Genomic DNA, 21,125 nt, shown 5'->3' on the forward strand with positions numbered 1-21,125 from the left:
TTTTTGCGGTACGCGGGCCTCTCACTGTCACGGCCTCTCCCGTTGTGGAGCACAGGCTCCGGACGCGCAGGCTCAGCGGCCATGGCCCACGGGCCCAGGCGCTCCGCAGCATGTGGGATCCTCCCGGACCGGGGCACGAACCCGTGTCCCCTGCATCAGCAGGCGGACTCTCAACCACTGCACCACCAGGGAAGCCCCTTCCTCTACTTTTGAATCAAATGAAATTATCTTTTTATGAATAACGAAATTACAATTTCCATTGAAAGTAACAATCTTCTGTCCTTATACATTGGTTTTAGTTTTCATAGCACTTCAAAAATATAACCTAACTCCCTCATTCAACATTCTAATAATTGAGAATGATCATCCTCAATTAAGTTTAAAAACTCAACTGCAGAGAAGCCTAATACATTCACTCGCTGTATGTTTTGTTGCTATTTTTAAAAATAGTGCATTTATCAAATAATTATGGGTGGTTACTGAGAAATGCAGTGTTCAATTCATCTAAACAAATATTTATTCAGCATTTCCTACATTCAAGGTCCTTCCTCTATAGAATCATACAAAAATTAGGACCCTTAGTAATTCTAATAGTGTTTAAGAATTTTAATGGGGGTTAATATTCATAGCATTTAAAATTGCATCTTTCCTCAAAACTCAGATGCTTACAAGCTTTTAGGAAGATCATAGAAACTTTTGCTTGAATGGAAATGAAATAGTTTCAGAAGAAAACAATTTCTGGAGGCTGTGAGTTGGCCAAAAATGTACAAAATGTTGATGATCAATATTTCAGAGCAAGAAAAAATTTAAGGGCTCATCTCGTCCAGCTCCTCATTTTACAGATGATATTTAGACTCAAGGTCATATAAGCATTGGTAGCAGTTAACAGGAGTAGAATGCAGGGTTAAATCACTTCACTCTTTCCACTGTAACACACACTGCTTCCTAGTCATAAAACTAGATGTTGAGCTACTGAGGTATTACAGCTTAGTGCTCCTTAGGATCTAGTGTATGTCCTTATTAAGTAGATTTGAATAAAGAAATAAAATTTTGGGACTTCCCTGGTGGTTAAGAAGCCAGTGCAGGGGACACGGGTTCAATCCCTGGTCCAGGAAGATCGCACATGCTGCGGAACAACTAAGCCCGTGTGCCACAGCTACTGAGCCTGCACTCTAGAGCTTGCGAGCCAGAACTACTGAGCCCACGTGCCACAACTACTGAAGTCTGTGCACTAGAGCCCATGTCTGCAACAAGCCACTGCAATGAGAAGCCCGCACACTGCAACGAAGAGTAGCCCCTGCTCGCCACAACTAGAGGAAGCCCATGTGCAGCAATGAAGACCTGATGCAGCCAAAAATAAGTAAATAAATAAATTTATAAAAAAAAAGAATAAAAATTTAAAATGTTGGTGATTTGGGGGGTTTCTTTTAATAATTTGCAAACATTTCTTTGTTGAGTATGTTTTCTTAATGATGAATGTTTGCAAGGGTTTTATGGGACTGTTGTTGTTGTTGATGATGTTTTTTAAAAAGAGAATTTCAACCTTTTGTGAATTAGTAGAGTCCCAGGAGATCAAGGGACTTGAAACTGAGCCTATAAAATTTGCATAATTATTAAAAAACGTAAAAAACGATTTCTGTAATTGGCAGATTGTCTAAAGCAATTGTTTCTTTGAATAAACATCTATAATGTTCTAGCATTCTTTCTTAGTTGCATTAGCACAGTTACTTAATTACTGGTTTCTGTACATAGGTTAAATTTGGAGTCTAAGACTTGGGTTCAAGATCTTGAGCAAATCATTTAATCTCTTGGAACCTTGGTTTCTTCATCTGTAAGTAGGGATAACATGTCCTTTCATAGGCCTATGTTGAAATATGGATTGAATTCTGATTTCCATAGGTTGACTAGACTGGGCCAATTGGATTTCTTATCTATGTGTAATAAGAATGAACTCCTCCTCAAAAACTCTGTATTTTTCTGAGATCTTGGGAGATAATAGAAGATAATGGTTTACCAAAACTTTAGGTGATATATAGAATAGACTTTTAGGAATGCCAAGAAGGGGGATGATTGCTATAGTTGCTCTGGGTATCAGAGAGAAGGAAAGGTGGGAAAATAAGATGTTTTCTCAATCCAAGAATTCAGTGTGCATTTGGGGAGGTCAGGAAGATGGAATTATACTATGCTGATGATAACATTCTCATAATTTAATGAAACCAGGTGTTTCACTATGCACTCTCATGTAGAAGGCAGCAAAATCCACTGTGACTGCGTTAATGTGTGCCTCTTTGGATACGTCTCTAGTTCTTAGTGGCCACTCATACTCAGGAGGCTGAAGCAGCCTAGACATTATCATGTTGCTGGCTGGACTGAGTGACATAAAGGATGAGAAAGTACTTTGTAAACTGTAAAGGGTGGCAGGAAGGAACTATTAATAATAGTTAATATCTTTGGATATATCAATAATTCATATTTTTGCTTTCTCAGGTGTGCAATATACAAAATTATTAGCACAAATAATAATAACAATGAATGCTATTTCTTGAATACCTACTCTATGCCAAGTATTACACTAGGCACTGGTCATAAACTTTCTCTAATCCTTACAATAATCCTAAAAGAAAAGGTATAATTGTTCTCATTTTACATATGAAGAAACTAAGGTTCAGAGAGGTTAAGAACTTATGCAAGGTCATACAGCTAGCAAATAGCACAGTCAGGATTCTAGCCAAGGTCTATCTAGTTCTAAAGCCTTGCCCACTGCCTTCAGGACAATTATAGGTTGCCAAACACCAGATTGTCTTTAGTGCCTTACAATTAACAAAAAAGATTAAGTACACTTACAGTAAAACAAATTGCTACACTGAACAGTTAAAATAAAAATTCTTTAAAACTTCCCATGTGACCAACAACTTTATAAAAATTCAGACTATCACCTGAATCAGAGGGTGAACAGTATGAGCAATTGTTAAAAAATAATTGCTACACAAACAAACAAATGAGTACATGTAACAGTGTGAAACCTGAATAAGGTCAGTGGATTATATCAATATCAATTTCCAGTTTATGACATTATATTATACTTTTGCAAGATGTTACCACTGGAGTGAACTGAATGAAGGGTACACGGGATCTTGCTGTTTTATTTCTTACAACTGCATGTGAATTTACAATTATATCAAAATAAAAATTTAATTAAAAAAAAAGATAATTGTCATGGTTTACTTACAGCGAAGTTACTCTGAGCTGCATAGTGCAAGGGTGTAGCTCCTTGGCTGTCAGATGGGATGGTTCCAGACTTATTTCTTTCTAAAAGGAGATGGACAATCTGTGCGTGGCCTGAAAGCAGACACAAGGTAGTTACCACATAAAAGAACTGATTCATTTATAATCTATTTAAAGGAAAGGGGTAAGAAAAATCATTAGCACATAAACCAGCATTCACAATGCCCAGTGCAGCGTCTTCTAACTTCTCACGAAAATACATGATTATGTAGCATAAAGGCAAAAAATTACAACACTAAAAACTTAATGCTTCCACCAGGAAGGAAACGACTAATTATAATAGCCAGATTGAGAAAAAACTGTATTAGGTATCAGCTCACTGCATCCCCTGGCTTCACCTTACAAAACTGCTCATAAAAACAGAAGGCGGCACGTTAGAAGCCAGCCCATCTCAGCCATCGGTGTCCCTAGTCTCCAGGTTCCACTGCACCATCAATCAGAACTGCACAGTTGTCCTCTTCTGCTATTCAGGAGGACAACCTATAATACAAACTCTTGTGACCTCTGAGGCCTTCTATCCATCCCCTCTAACCTCCCTCCCCCAATTTTTTAACATCTAGGCAGTGATTTCAAATCCCAGAAAACAAGTGGGCAGGAAAGATGAGGTGGTAGTAGAGAAACATGCTCTGCAGTACACTTTGGAGGATGTGGATGTGGTCTCCACAAGTGAAGAACTGTAGAAAGGATCAAAGAATAAATAAGCCTGGTAATAGTATATTTAGGAAACCTGAATTTCATACATGCCATTGCTTCAGTGTATAGGGAATGAGGCACTGAAGAAGATGCCACATTAGCAGAGCAAGAATACACTGCATGAAAGCCAGGCAGAAAAAAAGGAATTTGAGTGGGAGTTGTGCTCGTCTACCTGCTCTCCAGCTATGGTTTGAGGTGGAGTTCTCCATAACATGAATGGGCAAAAACAGGATCAAAGGCAATCTATGCACATAGTCAATCTAAATCTCTCTTTTTTTTTTGGTACACGGGCCTCTCACTGTTGTGGCCTCTCCCGTTGCGGAGCACAGGCTCCGGACGCACAGGCTCAGCAGCCATGGCTCACGGGCCCAGCTGCTCCGCGGCATGTGGGATCTTCCCAGACCGGGGCATGAACCCGTGTCTCCTGCATCGGCAGGTGGACTCCTAACCACTGCGCCACCAGGGAAGCCCTAAATATCTCTTGTTTGAAAGATAAAGAGAAAAATTCAGAAAAGGCTATATGAAAACATACTCTAGGACAGGGAGAAAGGAACACCATCAGAAAGAAGAAGAGCATACCTCAGAAAATGATCTAGAGAAGGATCCAGAGGAAAATTTCAGGCAACTGTTTGGCATCCTTGACTTTTGCAAAGAGATGGCCTCTATGAAATAAAACAGAATATCCTAAGAAGAGAATAATCTAAAATGAAAAGGTAATGGAAGGAGATAAAAAGGAAAAAAGCTGAGATAAAAAGAAATATGGATGAGAGAAGGAAATCAAAATATAACCTAAAATACAATCTATAAGAGGCAGAAAGAAAGCTGAACTTGTGAAACACAAGTCAATTTAGTGCTGTGGAGACAAATTTGCAAAGTCCTCCTAGAATGCAGAGGAAAAGGGATGAAACTGCACCTTGAAATGAAGTCTAAATAATAATTATAAATCTGACTACAAAACTGAATGCAATCATTTAAAAAAGAGATAATGTGTAATTTAAAAACTAAGTCCATAATAATAATGGTTTATTATAATTATTAATATTAATTAATAATTACTATCAGACTATATTTACAAATACCCAAAGAATGATAAGTGAAAGTGTGCTAAATTCCTCATTTTAAATAGATGGGAATCAATAGACACAGTTTTGCTCTGGACTCTGACTTAGGCTTACAAATTTAAAAGTAACTACCAGTAGAACCTAAAAATCCTCCTAAAACATTAGGCAATTCAAAACCAAACAACAACGAATGTAATCCACACACCACAAGGCAGAAAACAAAGGAATCAGGAAAAAAGCCAAAACACTAATAATACTCAAAGAGCAGAATAACAGAAAAAAGATCAAATTATACAATTTATAACAATGATTATCAGTGGGTAAAACTCCTTCACTAAAAGAGAAAGACTCTCAGATTGCCAAAAATCAGACACATACACATATATACTCTCTCATCTAAAAAAGTGATCCCCAAAAAGATTAAGTCAAAGGCATATCAGGAAATATGATGAAAAGGAAATCAAATATCATAGTATTAGCTCACACATAAAATTAAAGCCCTTCTCCAAAAAAGCAAAGGCATTGAATGTGATGATTATTTTATACTTACATTTGTCAACAAATGTGCATTACTTTTATAATAAAAATGAAAAGACATGATGTTGAAATTAATATATAACAGAGAATACATTTTATATTGCTAAAATTTAAGCATACAACAGAGGGATTTAGGTATAAAGTGCCACATATCAATTAAAAACTAAAACAATTAAATAGGAGGTGGGAGCTGACAGGGGGAGAGAAGCCATGGAAAATTTCCTATACTCATGCAGTTCCTCTTGCTGTTGATCCTTGGTTTCACATTCAACTCACCTAGTAAAGCTGCCCAGTGAAGAGGCGTTCGAAATAAGTTATCGTAAGATGTTATATTGCAGCTTTCGTATGAGGTCAGGATATCAACCACTGTCACGTTCCCATCAGCAACTGCAAAGTGAAGAGGTGTTCGACCCTCATAGTCTTGCCAGTTCAGTAAAGACTCTGTTGGAGCAGCATCCTATTTTTAAGGAACCAGAGACATACATGGAATCCTTACGAAATCACATTTGACATAGTATTAACTGAGCAATTTTTGAAACCTACATATTCTCTCTCAGCAGAAGTGATACATTCAGAAAAAAAGTATACAGTCTAAATCTTTAAAAATTAAATTTCATATTTAACTATAAAAAGTACAGAAAAGATACAATAAACAACATGTACCATCTATCAATAGATTAAATAGGGATCAACATTTTGCCTAATGTGCTTTTTTTTATCTCTTACAGATTCAGCTAAAGGCATATATTTTGTATTTTTGCTTCATATATATACATCCATAAACAACAGTTAAATTTTGTATGTGTGTTTTCAATATTTATACTTATGTATTATACCATACATATCCCTGAAATTTTTCTTTCAAAATTATACTTTTGAATTTTTAATTTCAACACAATACATTTGGGTATCTACGATGATACTAGTCCATTTGTTAAACCACAATTTAGTTAACCATTCTCCTACTGAGGGATATTTAGGTTATTTACATTTCTTCCCACTATTAACAATAATGCTGCAATGAACACGCTTCCTTACCATGTCCCTTTGTGGCACATGTGATTTTTCTCTAGCCCAGACACCTAGATGGGAAATTGCTGGGTTGAAGGATATTTGTATCTTCAGCTAGTATTGTCAAACATCTCTCTAAATGGATGTACTAATTAACACATCCATGACGATGTGTAAAAGCTTTTATTTCCCCACATGCTGGTACATATTAACCACTTAGTATTATCAAACTTACAACGTTTTTCCCCTTATAGGTATGAAAAACATTTCACTGATGTTTTATTTGTATTTCTTTTATGAATGAGGTACAGTTTTTTTTAATCATATGTTTATTGGATATTCGGTTTAAATTGATAGTTCACAACATTTATTCATTTTTCTACTGGATCTTTGTAGCAGATATGATGCATTGCTTAGATCCCCCTTCAAGACTAAAGGACCTACTTCCCCAGCTGCTGCAAGTGCTGCTAGCAAATGACTTTTCTACTGTCATCCTTTTGGAATTGCTTCAGGTAAAGAGAGTTACCTCACCCACGGTCAGGTCCCTTCTCAGATTAGGTCATATCCAAAGCCAAGCTCTCTTGTCCAAATTTAAGAACTCTCTGAAGGGCCATCCCAGATTTAGAGCTGTCTATACAGTCAGGCTATTTTACAAAAAAGAGTATTAAAGGTATTATAAACACTTCAAAAAAAGAAGTAGAATATTACCACAATGGTATTCTAGGGCCTTGAATCTCCCAAGGACCTAGATGCATTTATAAGGGAGAAAAAAAAAAGCCAAATCTGTGAGGAAATAAGATATTATGAGTGAGAATCATCCTCCAAAGACTTCAGATCTTGGAATTAACACATAAAGAATATAAAATAACTATCTATGAAACATGTAAGAAAATAAAAAATGAAATAAAAGGTGAGCAAGGAACAAAAATTCTCAAAATGATCAGGCAGATCTGAAAAAGAACCAAGTAGAACTTTTAGAAGTGAAAATGTAATCACTAAGATTGAAGACTAAATGAATAGGGTAAACAAGAGATTGGATGCAGCTGAAGAAAGACCTGGCAAACTGGAAGGCAGATCTGATGTAATTACCCAGAATGTAGTAGAAAGAGACAAGATGATAGAAATGTAAAAGAGAAGTTAAGAGACATGGAAAGTAAAATGGAAAGGTCTAAAATATGTATTCCTGGAGACCCCATAGGCAGGAGTAGAGAGAATAAAAGAGATGCAATATTTAAAGAGATAATGGTTATATATTTTCCAGAAATGAGATGCAATAATCAGAATGTATACCAAACAGGAAAAAAAAAAAAAAAAGGCACACCTAGACAAACCGTAGTAAAACTGTAGTATGCCATATAGAAAAAATTTAAAAAGCAGACTGAGAGAAAAGATATCTATAAAGGGATGACATAGACCAATAACAGCCTCTTCAAGAGGAATTAATGAAAGGCAGAAAGCAGCAAAATGACAGTATGAAAGAGTTGAGAAAAGTAACTACTTAGAACTGTGTACACAGGAAAACTATATATTCAAGAGCACAGTAGAAATGTAGACATTCTTAACAAATAAAATCAGGGAGGGCTTCCCTGGTGGTGCAGTGGTTAAGAATCCACCTGTCAATGCAGGGGACACGGGTTCAATCCCTGGACTGGGAAGATCCTACATGCCATGGAGCAACAAAGCCCATGCACAACTACTGAGCCTGAGCTCTAGAGCCCACGTGACACAGCTACTGAAGCCTGTGCACCTAGAGCCTGTGCTCCACAACAAAAGAAGCCCACACACTGCAATGAAGAGTAGCCCCTACTCACCGCAACTAGAGAAAGCCCATGCACAGCAACAAAGACCCAACACAGCCAAAAAAACAAAACAAAACACAAACAAATAAATAAGTTTATAAAAAAAAAATCAGGGAGTTTACCACCATAGATCTACACTAAAGGAAGTTCTAAGAATTATGTTTCAGGAAGTAAGATAATAATAACTCTAGAAGGAAAATTTGAGACTCAAGAAGAAATGCAGAGCAAAGAAATTAGTTAACACACAAGTAGAAATAAATTTTCACTGTACAAATAAAACAATAATATCTTTTAAAGTCTAATTTGTGTGTTATAAGCAAATAGGACTAAATATTAGACTACCATAGCCTGTAAGTTGGAATTTGGGAAGGAGTGATTAGAAAACCTCAAAGAATATACAGATAAATATTCAAAATTAATAAGAAAGTATAGCAAGTTGGTTAAATATATAATTAATGGCCCAAACTATCAATTGCATTTCTATACACCTGCAACAACCAGTTAAATACATACCCTAGATATGCTTTTACAAAAGGTTCAGAGCAGCACTGTTGTAAATAGCAAAAAACTGGAAACAGTTCCAAATGTCAGTCAATAACAGACTGAATAATGTGTGTCATTTAATCTTCATAAAATGGAATACTATACAGCAGTAAAAAGTAATATATTACAGCTACACACAGCAACATAGATAAAATCACCAGCTTAACACTGAGCAAGAGAAAAGTATGTTGCGGAAGAATACATACAGTATGATTCTATGAATATAAAATTCAAAAATGTGAAAAACAATATATTTCTTAGGGATACAAACACATGTCAAAACTATAATGAAAACCAGTGGAATGATAATCACAAAACTGAGGATAGTGGCTGACTCTGAGAAAGGAGAGAAAAGAACGGTACTGGGAGGTATCCAGGGAACTTCAATGGTAATGTACTTGGCTCCTCAACTCAGTGGTGAGTACATGAGTATTTGTTGTTTCCTTATATATCTTAAATGTATTATATAAATATTCACTTACATCTATTTACTATTTAATAAGAACAAGTATAAAACAAAAACAGGGATGATAAATATAAACTCAGAAAAGTAGTTGATAGGGGACAAGAATGAGCATGGCACAGGGAGAGAGAATGTATTTGGAAACTGGCACATAGGAAAGTTCTGTTTGGTCTTAAATAACAGTACTAAAATGTTTTATTTCTTGGTGATGAGCTCACATGTTTGTTATACTCTTTTGCTTCATAATTTGGTTGTGTGTCATATAAATGCTTTTGCATATATCGGATATTTCATTTTATATATATATATATATATATATAGTGTGTGTGCGTGTGTGTGTGTGTGTATGTATATATATATTTGGAAAGGCCATCCATTATACCCACCAGAATGCATCGCACTGTATGAACAGCACTCGGATCTTTGTGGTTGGCTGCCCAGTGAAGTGGGATCTTGCCTTCGACATCAGGAATTCCAATGTTGGAATCATGCTTGATGAGCAGCTTCACATGCTCAGGGTTATTGTAGTAGGCACTCCAATGCAGAGCTGTTTGCTGCAAAATTGAGAGATTCTCAAAATAACAATAACTACAGTAACACTGAAAATACAACAAACTCCTCCCAAACTTTCAGTGTGTGACAGGCACTGTCGTAAGATTTTTACATATTTTATCTCATGTAGTCTATATCATGACAACTCTGGGAAATGAGTACTCTTGAATTTGCATGCGACTGATGAGGAAAATTAAGTACGAAGAGGATAAGTAATCTGCTCAAGGGTGTGAAGGTAGCAAGTGGCTGAATAGAGAGTTTAAACCCAGGCAGTCTGACTCCAGAATCTGACATCTTAACCATGGCAGGGATTTAGGTCATCAAGTACTAATAACTGATAATACTGAGAAAGAAAAACCCAGCGAAATATTTTATGAATAATTATCAACAAAGCAAGTGATCATCTTTTTTTTTTTTTTTCACGGGCCTAGCTGCTCCGCAGCACGTGGGATCCTCCCGGACTGGGTCACAAACCTGTGTCCCCTGCATCGGCAGGCGGACTCTCAACCCCTGCGCTACCAGGGAGGCCCCAAGTGATCATCTTGATATTGTACTAAGCACCTTAAGAATTTGATAGAAGGTTTATATTTTAATATCTGTCAGAAAAGATCCATGCATAGGAAATCATGGATCTAGAATCCATTTTTTATATCAAAGGATAAATTTAAATTTTACAGGATAAATTGTTAAGATATATTTTGAGAATACAGCAACACTTGCTTTATTTTTAGATAAAGTTAAAAATGAACATGCCGAATTTGCCAATGTTGCTTTAAAAATCTCTTCTGCCATTCTCATCAACATACTGGTTTCTCTATCAGGAGAACTATTAATGAAACCACAGAGAAACTGTTTAGATATACTTTATGTCTTGAGAGTAGCACTGCCATGAATCCAATCTAGAATGAGATCATTTAGCAGCAGGAACCAAGCTCAATTGTCACATTAAAAACTTAAAATGTTGGCATATGTGGTATTCATTCAAAGTGAACCTACAGGTGTCTAACATGTAGTTATTAACTCATTACTATTTGTTTAGTGATAACTGCAGAACAAAAAAGTCACAAATATCAAAGCAGTTAATTGCCTAAAACCACATTTTCAGTAAACAACATGTACAGTTTTTGTAGTTCTTTTCTTTTCCTATATTTGTCCTTTTTTAAAGAATTAATTAATTTTTGGCTGCGTTGGGTCTTCACTGCTATGCGTGGGCTTTCTCTAGTTGCGGCGAGCCAGGGCTACTCTTCGTTGTGGTGCGCGGGCTTCTCATTGTGGTGGCTTCTCTTGTTGTGGAGCGTGGGCTTTAGACACGTGGGCTTCAGTAGCTGCAGCACGTGGGCTCAGTAGTTGTGGGGCACAGGCTTAGTTGCTCTACAGCATGTGGGATCTTCCTGGACCAGGGATTGAACCCGTGTCCCCTGTATTGGCAGGCAGATTCTTAACCACTGCACCACCAGGGAAGTCCCTGTTCTGAATATATTTACTGAAATATATTATGCTGTTGAACCTAACAGTAAAAAGTTTGGGGTTGCATTTTTTTACATCTTTGTTTTTTATTTTTCTAGTAATTCTGTTTTTATTTTGACTGTGGTAAAATGTACATAACATAAAAATTACCATTTTAACTGTTTCTAAGTGTAGTGTTCAGTGGTATTAAGTATGTTCACATTGTTGTGTAACCATCAGTACTATTTATCTCCAGAATTTTTTCATCTTCCAAAACTGAAACTCCATACCCATTTAACAATAACTCCCAATTCCCACCTCCTCCCCGTCACCTGGCAACCACCATTCTACTTTCTGTCTGTACGAATTTGATTCCTCTAGGTACCTCGTAAGTGGAATCTTACAATACTTGTCTTTTTGTGTCTGACTTGTCACTTGGCATAACGTCCTCAAAGTTCATCCACATTGTAGCATGTGTCAGAATTCCATTCCTCTTCAAGGCTGAATAATATTCCACTGTACGTATATACTGCATTTTTTTAATCCAGCTGTCCATCAAAAGACATTTGGGAGGTTTGTGAGTAATATCTTTGGGCTATTTTGAGTAACGCTGCTATGAACATGGATGTACAAATATCTGTTCGCATTCCTGATTTCAATTCTTTTGGATATATAACCAGAAGTAGATTTACTGGATCATATAGTAGTTCTATGTTTAATTTTTTGAGGAACTGCCATATTGTTTTCCACAGTGGCTGTACCATTTTACATTCCCACCAACAGTGCACAAGGGTTCAAATCTCTCCACATCCTCACCAACACTTGTTATTTTTGTTTTTTTGTGATAATAGCTATCGTAAAGCGTGTGAAGTGCTATCTCGCTATGGTTTTTGATTTGTGTTTCTTTTGTGATTAGTTATATTAAGCATCTTTTCATGTGCTTATTGGCCATTTGTATATCTTCTTTGGAGAAATGTCTATTCAAGTCCTTTGCCAGTTTTTTGAGTTGTTTGGTTTTTTGTTGCTCACTTTTAACGTATTTTATAATATGATTGGTCTGTGACAGATTAGAAATTAAAACAAAAACCGATCCTTCACCTCAGATGGTTTGAGACTCAGTGCTCTATGCTTTTGTCCTTCTTTCTTCTCTGTGGCTGCCTGGACTATGCAGATCCATTTTCCATCTCTCTGACTGAATAACCTCCCATCCCTGTTCAATAACAGAAGAACATACAGGGACTGGAAGACAGCAGGAAGTTCACAGAATATATTGGGGAAAACATGAAGCCCAAAGACAGTTGTAGCTTCTCAAGTGATTAATGGGTCTTGTGCTTTTTTCAGTGAAATATTTATTTATTTAGCCACACCACGTGGCTTGTGGAATCCTAGTTCCCTGACCAGGGATGAACCCAGGCCCTCAGCAGTGAAAAGACACAGTCCCAACCACTGGACCACCAGGGAATTCTCAGTGAAATATTAGCACTATAAATGCTGTGAGTTAGGAATAATATTAATTTACAAGTTGTAAAATAAAGTTAAAGTTGATTTCAGAACTCTGGGTTATGTGAATTACTACTAAACAAAATCTAAAAATCACATAAAGAATACTATGGGAGTGAAAAGATTATTGAATATAAACCCAGTGAATGACTTATAAGAGTTTTAATTACATGAGACTGCTAGAGTTAGCAAGACTCTATGATTAAGTGCCTGATGCAAAGGAAGAGGATGATTGCATTTGTCTAACTAAAGACCACATTTTTTTCCTGTAAGGAATGATCAGAGTGTTGATCAAAACAATGACCAATGGGTCCACTATGTTAAAACTCAAGAGCAGGGAAGATAATGGACCCTAGTAAGAATGCCAGAGCAGATGTTAGAATCAAAATGAACTAATAATAATAATTTTAAGCTAATATTTATTGAGAGAATACTATGCACTGGGCATTGTGTTAAACACTTCATATATATCATCTCATTTTATCTTCAACAACCCTTTATCCCCTTTTTGCATATGAGAAAATCGAGGAATAGAGGAGTTAAGTAATTCAATGGACATAGAACAAGTGGTGGCTTTTACACTGAAACCCAAGAAGAATGATGCCTAAGCCCAGGCCATTAAAGCACTATGCACTTAGTACATTACCCAGGGCATTTGGCCACCACAAATCTAACTACCTTTAGCAACTATCTTGACTAGCAGTCAAATACTGAGTTGGAGTTAGACAGGCCTGGTTTGAATTCCAGTCCTGCCAATTGGATCTCGGGCGGAGTTTTAATCTTCTTGAGCTTCAGTTTTCCCATATGTAAAAAGATGATACTACCCGCCACACCTGGTTGCTGGGAGGATAAAATGACAGAATTTAAGTGAAATACTTTACTGGGGTGTGTGGAGACTTGGAATTGTTCTACCATGCATGAGTGGTAATTTAGGCCATCTTCCTTGAGATTTCACATCATAAAATAAAGCATTTGCTTTCTGCTCTATTTGTCTTCGATTTTGACAGTCCGTTACCTTGTTTTTATCCTGTGTATCCACTTCTCCTGGTGCCATAAACTTCAGCAGAAGCGCCAAACACTTAGGGCTCTTGTGCCGTGTAGTCAAGTGTAAAGGAGTCATTTCTTCTAGATCCTTCTGCATCCAGTTTGCTCTGCGTGTAAGTAAGAGTTTCATGAAACGATAATTTCCCTAAATAAAAAATAAGAGACAGTAAGAAGAAATTTAGTTTGGAGCCAAATTAAAAAAAAAATTTTTAAATGTTTTAAGCATTTTAATTATTCTGCTAGAATAATAACATTCAGATAAATTAACAAAAGGAAAATACTTATAATTCTACTACTCTAGCAATTGTTTTATTTTTTCATGTTTCTTTCCAACTGCTTTCTATATGCATTTAGTTTACTCAGTGGCTGGTCAATATTTCATTGTGTTAAGGCAAGACATTTTATTTAATCATTCTATTATTGCTTGTAATATTTTTTTAATAGAAAATGCTACAATGTACATGATTTTTCACATATTTTTTTCCATAGAATAAATTATCAGGAACCAAATAACTGGGTCAAAGGAGTTTGTGCATTTTATGGTTTTTGGTGTATTTTCCAAACTGCTATCTAGTTGCAACAATGTGTGAATGTATTAGTTTCAGCACAATCTGACCAGCACAGCACATATTATTTATATTCAAAGTATAATAACTTTGTGAAATAAGTAGAGATTTTAAACCCCAATTTACAGGTGAGGGAATTGAGATTCAAAGGGGTTAAATATTTTGTTCACAGTCATTTGGTTAATAAGGAAAAGGTGGTTAGCTTTCTTGATGAGAGCTATTTACAGGTACAACTAAGGTAGAAGCAGCTTCCTCAAAGTTCAGGTCCCAGACTCATCTGTTCACACAAACACCAACCCAGAAATCACTGTAGGCCGCCCACTTGCAGGCAGTGCTCTCCACACCAGTTAAACCCTCCAATCTGGCAGAACCAACCCATCTGGAGAAAGAAGTTTAGCTACAAGGGCTAGAGTAATACACTGGTGGGGACTCAGGTCGACCATTTTATTGTATGTCTATGTGAGCTTTGAAGCCCTTGGAAAATATTCCAGGGGCTTCCCTGGTGGTGCAGTGGTTGAGAGTCCGCCTGCCGATGCGGAGGACACGGGTTCGTGCCCCGGTCCGGGAAGATCCCACATGCCGCGGAGCAGCTGGGCCTGTGAGCCATGGCTGCTGACCCTGCACGTCCAGAGCCTGTGCTCCGCAACAGGAGAGGCCACAGCAGTGAGAGGCCCGCGCACCGCAAAAAAAACAAAAACAAAAACAAAACAACAACAACAACAAAAATATTCCATAGTTCTGGGTTTCCCTGGTGGCGCAGTGGTTGAGAGTCCGCTTGCTGATGCAGGGGACACAGGTTCGTGCCCCGGTCTGGGAAGATCCCACATGCCGCGGAGCGGCTGGGCCCGTGAGCCATGGCTGCTGAGCCTGCGTGTCCAGAGCCTGTTTTCCGCAACGGGAGAGGCCACGACAGTGAGAGACCCAAGTACCACACACACACACACACACACACACACACACAAAATGCCGTAGTTCTTTTAAGCTCTTTCCTGAGATCTAGCTCCATATTTCCAATTCTGATTGGAGACTTCAATATGCTTGGTCTTCAATATGCTTGGTCTTCTGATTGGAGACTTCAATATGCTTGAAATATCACAGATATTTCAAAGTCAACATGAACAAACTGCATTGCATGATCAAGTTCTCTGCCTACTTCATGTGTATTTTCTCTTTCCCTATTCAAAGCATAGTGGCAGGCAGGGCTACCTGTCTTTTTCATCTTCTGAGACCCTCTACATCCTTAACATTGTTGGAAATGTGACCTTTAAGTATTATAATTACAATGCATTAATGTTCTACTATCAGGAGCTATTGGTATTAGTAAGGAAGACATTTATTGATTGAGCAGGTTCCCCACTGTGATGCATGTGAGGCTCTAAGTAAGGCAAAGGGAACTAGCTAGAGCAACAGTGAGGTGCAGAAGGAAGAATGAGACTTGCCTGCTTGCCTGCAGGGACAAAGACAGGATTCAACTCAGCTCCAGGGCTGAGATAAGGGAGAACAAGGCTAGGAAAAGGGTCATAAGGTTGTCTATACTAGATGGACAAACTTGGAATGGACTGAAAAACAAATGAATGCAGCTTATTTATTTCCTTTCAGAGAGGCTTTCCTTGACCACCCTAAGCAGAACTTATTTTGTTCTTCTTTATTGCAGTACCCTTTCATTTCCTTCATAGTACTTTCCCCAGTTTGTAGTTACATATGTTTTTATTTCCCTTCACTGAGATTTCCCTCATAAGCAGTAAGCATCATGAAGGCAGAGACTATGTTTTGTTGACCACTGTGCTCGGCATGGTTCCTGGCACATAATAGGTGCTTAATAAATATTACTTGAAAGACTGAGTGAATAAGAGGAAATGAAATATCTTCTAGAGGTTTTTGTTTTTATTTTAAAATTCTTATTTACAGTTGCTAAATTAGATCATAACAGTTAAGAATATTACCTCTCGGGGCTTCCCTGGTGGTGCAGTGGTTGAGAGTCTGCCTGCTGATGCAGGGGACACGGGTTCGAGCCCTGGTCTGGGGGGATCCCGTGTGCCGCGGAGCAGCTAGGCCCGTGAGCCACAGCTGCTGAGCCTGCGCGTCTGGAGCCTGTGCTCCGCAACAAGAGAGGCCGCGACAGTGAGAGGCCCGCGCACCGCGATGAAGGGTGGCCCCTGCTTGCCGCTACTGGAGAAGGCCCTCGCACAGAAACGAAGACCCAACACAGCAAAAATAAATAAAATAAATTAATAAACTCCTACCCCTAACATATTAAAAAAAAAAAAGAATATTAACTCTCAAATATCTGGAATTTGGTTACTATTACTTTTTAATGTTTTATTTATCTGAGCTTCATTCATAGTGGATATCATTTATCTGGATTTTCTGATTTCACCCAATGCAAGTTTTTGAGAAGGTACTAAAATTTCCTCAAGAGGGCACCCTGCTCTAAATCTCTTGCCATCTTTTCTTTCAGAAGAAGAGAAAAATACCCAGGAAAAATAAACGTATGTGGTACTTCATACCAAAAAAATAAGGTTTGACCTTTCTGAGCATAACATTTCAAATATTACAGAATAATTCATCATGACTTTTAAAGATATTCAATCAGTCATTGTGAATTTGAAATTTAGAGGAAATGGGAAGGAGAAGGAGGAAACTAGAATGTGTTAGGGGGTGGCTACTGACTTACAGACACAGTGCTTGGTATATTTACATTTCACATTATTCTGCAGATTCTACCTACAGAAAACATCGTACACCTCAGTAATAATCACTCATTCATTCAACAAACATCCACTGAACCTTGTTACAAAGCAGGAAGGAGTAAAATGTTTGTACTTTACTTATTACAAAGCTCTTTGACATAGATTTCATCTTTGCTCCTCACAGAAGTATCGTGGAAAATTTTTACATATCAATTAAAGTATCTTCCTGTGTCTCTAATTTCCTCATCTGTAAAACAGGAATAATAATAGTACCTGAGATTATCATGCATATGAAATGATAAAAGTAATCTCTGTACTTAGAACAGTACACAAAGCAAATGCTCAGTAATGTTTGCTAACTTTATTATGGACAGTTTTCCAATGTGGAGGAAGCAATAAAACATAAATGGTCAAGTGGAACCAAGAATGGCCCATGACAGAGGGCATGTAGATAGAAAGATCTAACTGAATATGGTATACATAGTTCAGCTACTGATTAAGGAGAGAACCAAGGTTAGGAACAGGTAAAAGTAAAAATAGTTGGAATGTTATAAATAATGGCTTTTCTGATTTTTTTTTTACATTGAGAAAGATGTCTATACTCTACCTACGGATAAAGGTGATATAGTACCAACAAGAACATACCCAATAGGAATTTAGCTGGTACCCTGAGGAGGGGTCAGCTATATGATCAGGCCAGCTTCTTCTATTCCAAAGGACAGAGACACATCAGATATTACTGACGAATGCTGGGACTAGAAACAATATAATCCATTTGGACCAAGGTCAACCTCCTTGGTCTCATGAACAAGCATTTATTAAATGCCCAGTGTAGGCAAACTCAATTCTGAGACTGAACAGAGGGGACAGACAACAGGAGAGTATTTGTAATATCAGTGGAAAAGAGGACAACACTAGTCTGAGGCAGCAAGCTATTTTGATAACCCCCTGAAGACTGTATGACCCTGGGGACACATGTTATAGGCTACTTTGTTTCCCGTAAAGCCTCCTCAATACAAAAGCAAACAAACAAAATGTCTAAACATTTCCTCACTATTGCTTGAAATTTGGACTTCTTAAGTTTTCAAGTTTATTATAACACAAATACTTTGGGGATGATTTGGAAGTTAACAATTTAGTATCATATCTTAGGGCCACACAGAACATGATCCTGAGGTGAAGACTGTTTTGGAATTTGCTTTTATAATTTCTGACTGGGTAGGAAATAGTATAAGATCAAAAGAGATAATAGATCAAAAGAGTGTATATTCTTAAGAAAATTCCGGTGGTAAGTGAGCAGAAATGAGAGCTAAAGTTACAAAAAAGTCCTGATTTCATCACTAAAAGGACATTAACTCTGATATGATGAGGTCTATTATGCCAGTGAAATGTGAAAATATTTCCTAATGTCTCTGAAACATTGAATAAGACGTCATTTCTCAGTTTCTGGTTTTTTGTTGTTGCCGTTGTTGTTAGGTACTAATAATCCTCATCTTAATCTTCCTGTAATTATTAACACCGTGAGCTTCTTTTGTCTGTAATGTAAGTGATTATGACATTTGGATTTTCCCCAAATACATGAAAAGGAGTGTAATATCTGAAAGGGTAAAAGAGAATGAAAAAGCTCTCTGACCTGGAGAATAGCTCTTGAAATGATCTGGGAACAAATCAACTCAAAATGCCACTTAAACTCATATTTTTGTCTGTCCAACTTGCTAAGATGTCCAACTTCCTTTTTTTAGGAAAAGTCATTTAATCTTAATAACAATGATATGGAAGTTCTGAGTGAAATACTTTGATATTTTGTTTTAGATTTTTCATTTTTAAGAAATAAAACATAACATATATGGTTAATACTCCCTTTGTGTCCTTCCCCAATTCTATTACCTTTTCTCTCTTTGGAGAACTTGGTGGTTATCATTCCAGTGAATGTTTTGATACATTTTATTTCTTACAAATACATGTATTCATAAACTACATAGCATTATTTTACATGTTTTCAATCTTTATATAAGTAGCCCTACATGAATTACTTGCCACCTTTAACTCAAAGCAATATTTTTGAGATGTATCCAAATTGCTTTGGTTCATACATTTTCACTGAAGAAAGCTTTCTGTCATATGAAAATAATGTTATATTTATTTATTCTCTAAGGGAACACTTAGCATGTTTCTCATTTTTCACTATTACAAACAATACTGTAATGAATTTTCTCATAGCTCCTGGTACATGTGCCAGAATTTCTGAAGCTGCTGGGCTGAAACTGTTCTCTCAAGTAGTTACTCCAATTTACACTCCCACCAGTAATGTTTGAGAATGCTTGTTTCGCCACATCCTCTCCACACTTGGTTTTGTCAGACTTGCTAACTTTTGCCAATATGCTGGGTATACAATTGTATTTTACCATGGATTTAATTTTCATTTCCCTTCTTGAAGTGGAACGTCTTTGTTAGCTATTTGTTTCTTCTTCTGTGAAGAGCTTTTTTGCACTGTTTACTCATTTTGCAACTGAGCTATTTGTCTTTTTCTTACTGATCTATAGAAGTTATTTACATATTCTGGATACTAATTCTTAGCTTGTTTTGCAAATATCTTCTCTCTTTGTGTGGCTTTTCTTTTTGCTTTGTTTATGTTCTTCTGCTAGGAATGAATTCATGATCTGAATGATGATACTGGTAGCTTTCTTAGCATGAGATTTCTTCATATATTTTGTTTGAGGGCTCATTTTAAAGAGAAGATTGTTTGCTGTTTTTTTTTTGTTTTTTTTTTGTTTTTTTCTCTTTGCTCACCCTTATAGCTGCTAACATCCAGCTCCTGGTCCATTATAAGAATCTGTACTTATAATGATGTTTCGCAGCCCCCTGTCTAGTGATACTAGGGGTATCACAGTTACTGTCACTGAGCTAGTGGGAGCTTCCTGGTCCTGAGGCTTATCTTTGTCCTGCTCCTGCCACTTCTCTAAAACAGCTTCCTCTAAAGCTATAGCCTCACATCAAGGCAAAGAATACTCCCAAATTCTAAGTATTTTCTTGGCTTTAGTGTGAATATAGGACTGCCTGTAGCAGTCCTTTCCCCCACTGGGACACTGAAGAGACTAGATATTTTCTCAAAACCTACATGTTTTCTGATGAATCTCTTTGCATTCTTGTTCTCTCTGTGTCCTCAGCACTTAATTTACTCTCACTGTAGCTGGGGAGAAAACAATTGTCCACCAAATGTTAATTTATTTTTTTGTTCATTTATAGGTTTGTGTATAATTTTGTCCTGGAAGTATTATAATTATATGTATAATAGCACAAATAAATGTAAGGTAGGCATTCTGCCATATTTTATTCTAAATCTTAATCATACTACATACCAAAAGATACATTATTTAAAACTGAAATGGAAATAATAGAAACATGATCTGTTACTATAAAGTCTAATGCTATCTATGTAATTACATATTTATAAACTCTCAAGGCATTTACCATGTTAATTTTTAAAAAGAATCACTAACTCTAGGAAGTATATAGGTCACAAATACCAATAACCTCTTTATCTCAATCTTTCCTGTAATGGTTGCAGACACAAGTGAGTCTTAGAAATACCACAATAGTGTTGGGAGAGGCAATCTGCCGTGGGCCCTGAGTGTCCCTGTATGTTCTTACTAAATATGCCAAGAATGCAAAGCCGACTCCTCTACCTGGGCCATTTCTCAGAGTTGGGTTTGTATCAAGCCGTCTTAAGGGACATTAATGTCTCCCAGGACATTAGATAAAGAGTCTTGCTTACTACTTACTAAAGTAAGTAGTAAAGTCTGGAGCTACCCCAAATTCAGCATTCCTCAGATGCCATGTGAACCCCAGTGTCCATCTGGGACCTCTGCATTGCCTCCTGGTTCTTGGGGGTAAGGGATGCAAAAATGCAAGTGCTCATGCTTTTGCCATCAGTA

At 37.1% G+C, this 21,125-nt stretch overlaps 1 protein-coding gene across 2 annotated transcripts in view; it reads right to left on the minus strand.

Annotated features, from left to right (window-relative positions):
• Positions 1-21,125, minus strand: part of INVS (inversin) — a 135,101-nt gene that overhangs the window by 60,658 nt on the left and 53,318 nt on the right. For both annotated transcript variants that reach the window (XM_024734401.1, XM_024734400.1), the window contains exons 4-7: positions 13,906-14,079; positions 9,779-9,946; positions 5,853-6,033; positions 3,230-3,339 (exon numbers count right to left, since the gene is read on the minus strand). In XM_024734401.1, coding sequence (XP_024590169.1) covers positions 3,230-3,339; positions 5,853-6,033; positions 9,779-9,946; positions 13,906-14,079 — 633 coding nt within the window. The remainder of the gene's footprint in view (positions 1-3,229; positions 3,340-5,852; positions 6,034-9,778; positions 9,947-13,905; positions 14,080-21,125) is intronic.

This window comes from Neophocaena asiaeorientalis, unplaced genomic scaffold (assembly GCF_003031525.2).
Source record: "Neophocaena asiaeorientalis asiaeorientalis breed wild unplaced genomic scaffold, Neophocaena_asiaeorientalis_V1.1 scaffold192, whole genome shotgun sequence".
Taxonomy (NCBI): domain Eukaryota; kingdom Metazoa; phylum Chordata; class Mammalia; order Artiodactyla; family Phocoenidae; genus Neophocaena; species Neophocaena asiaeorientalis.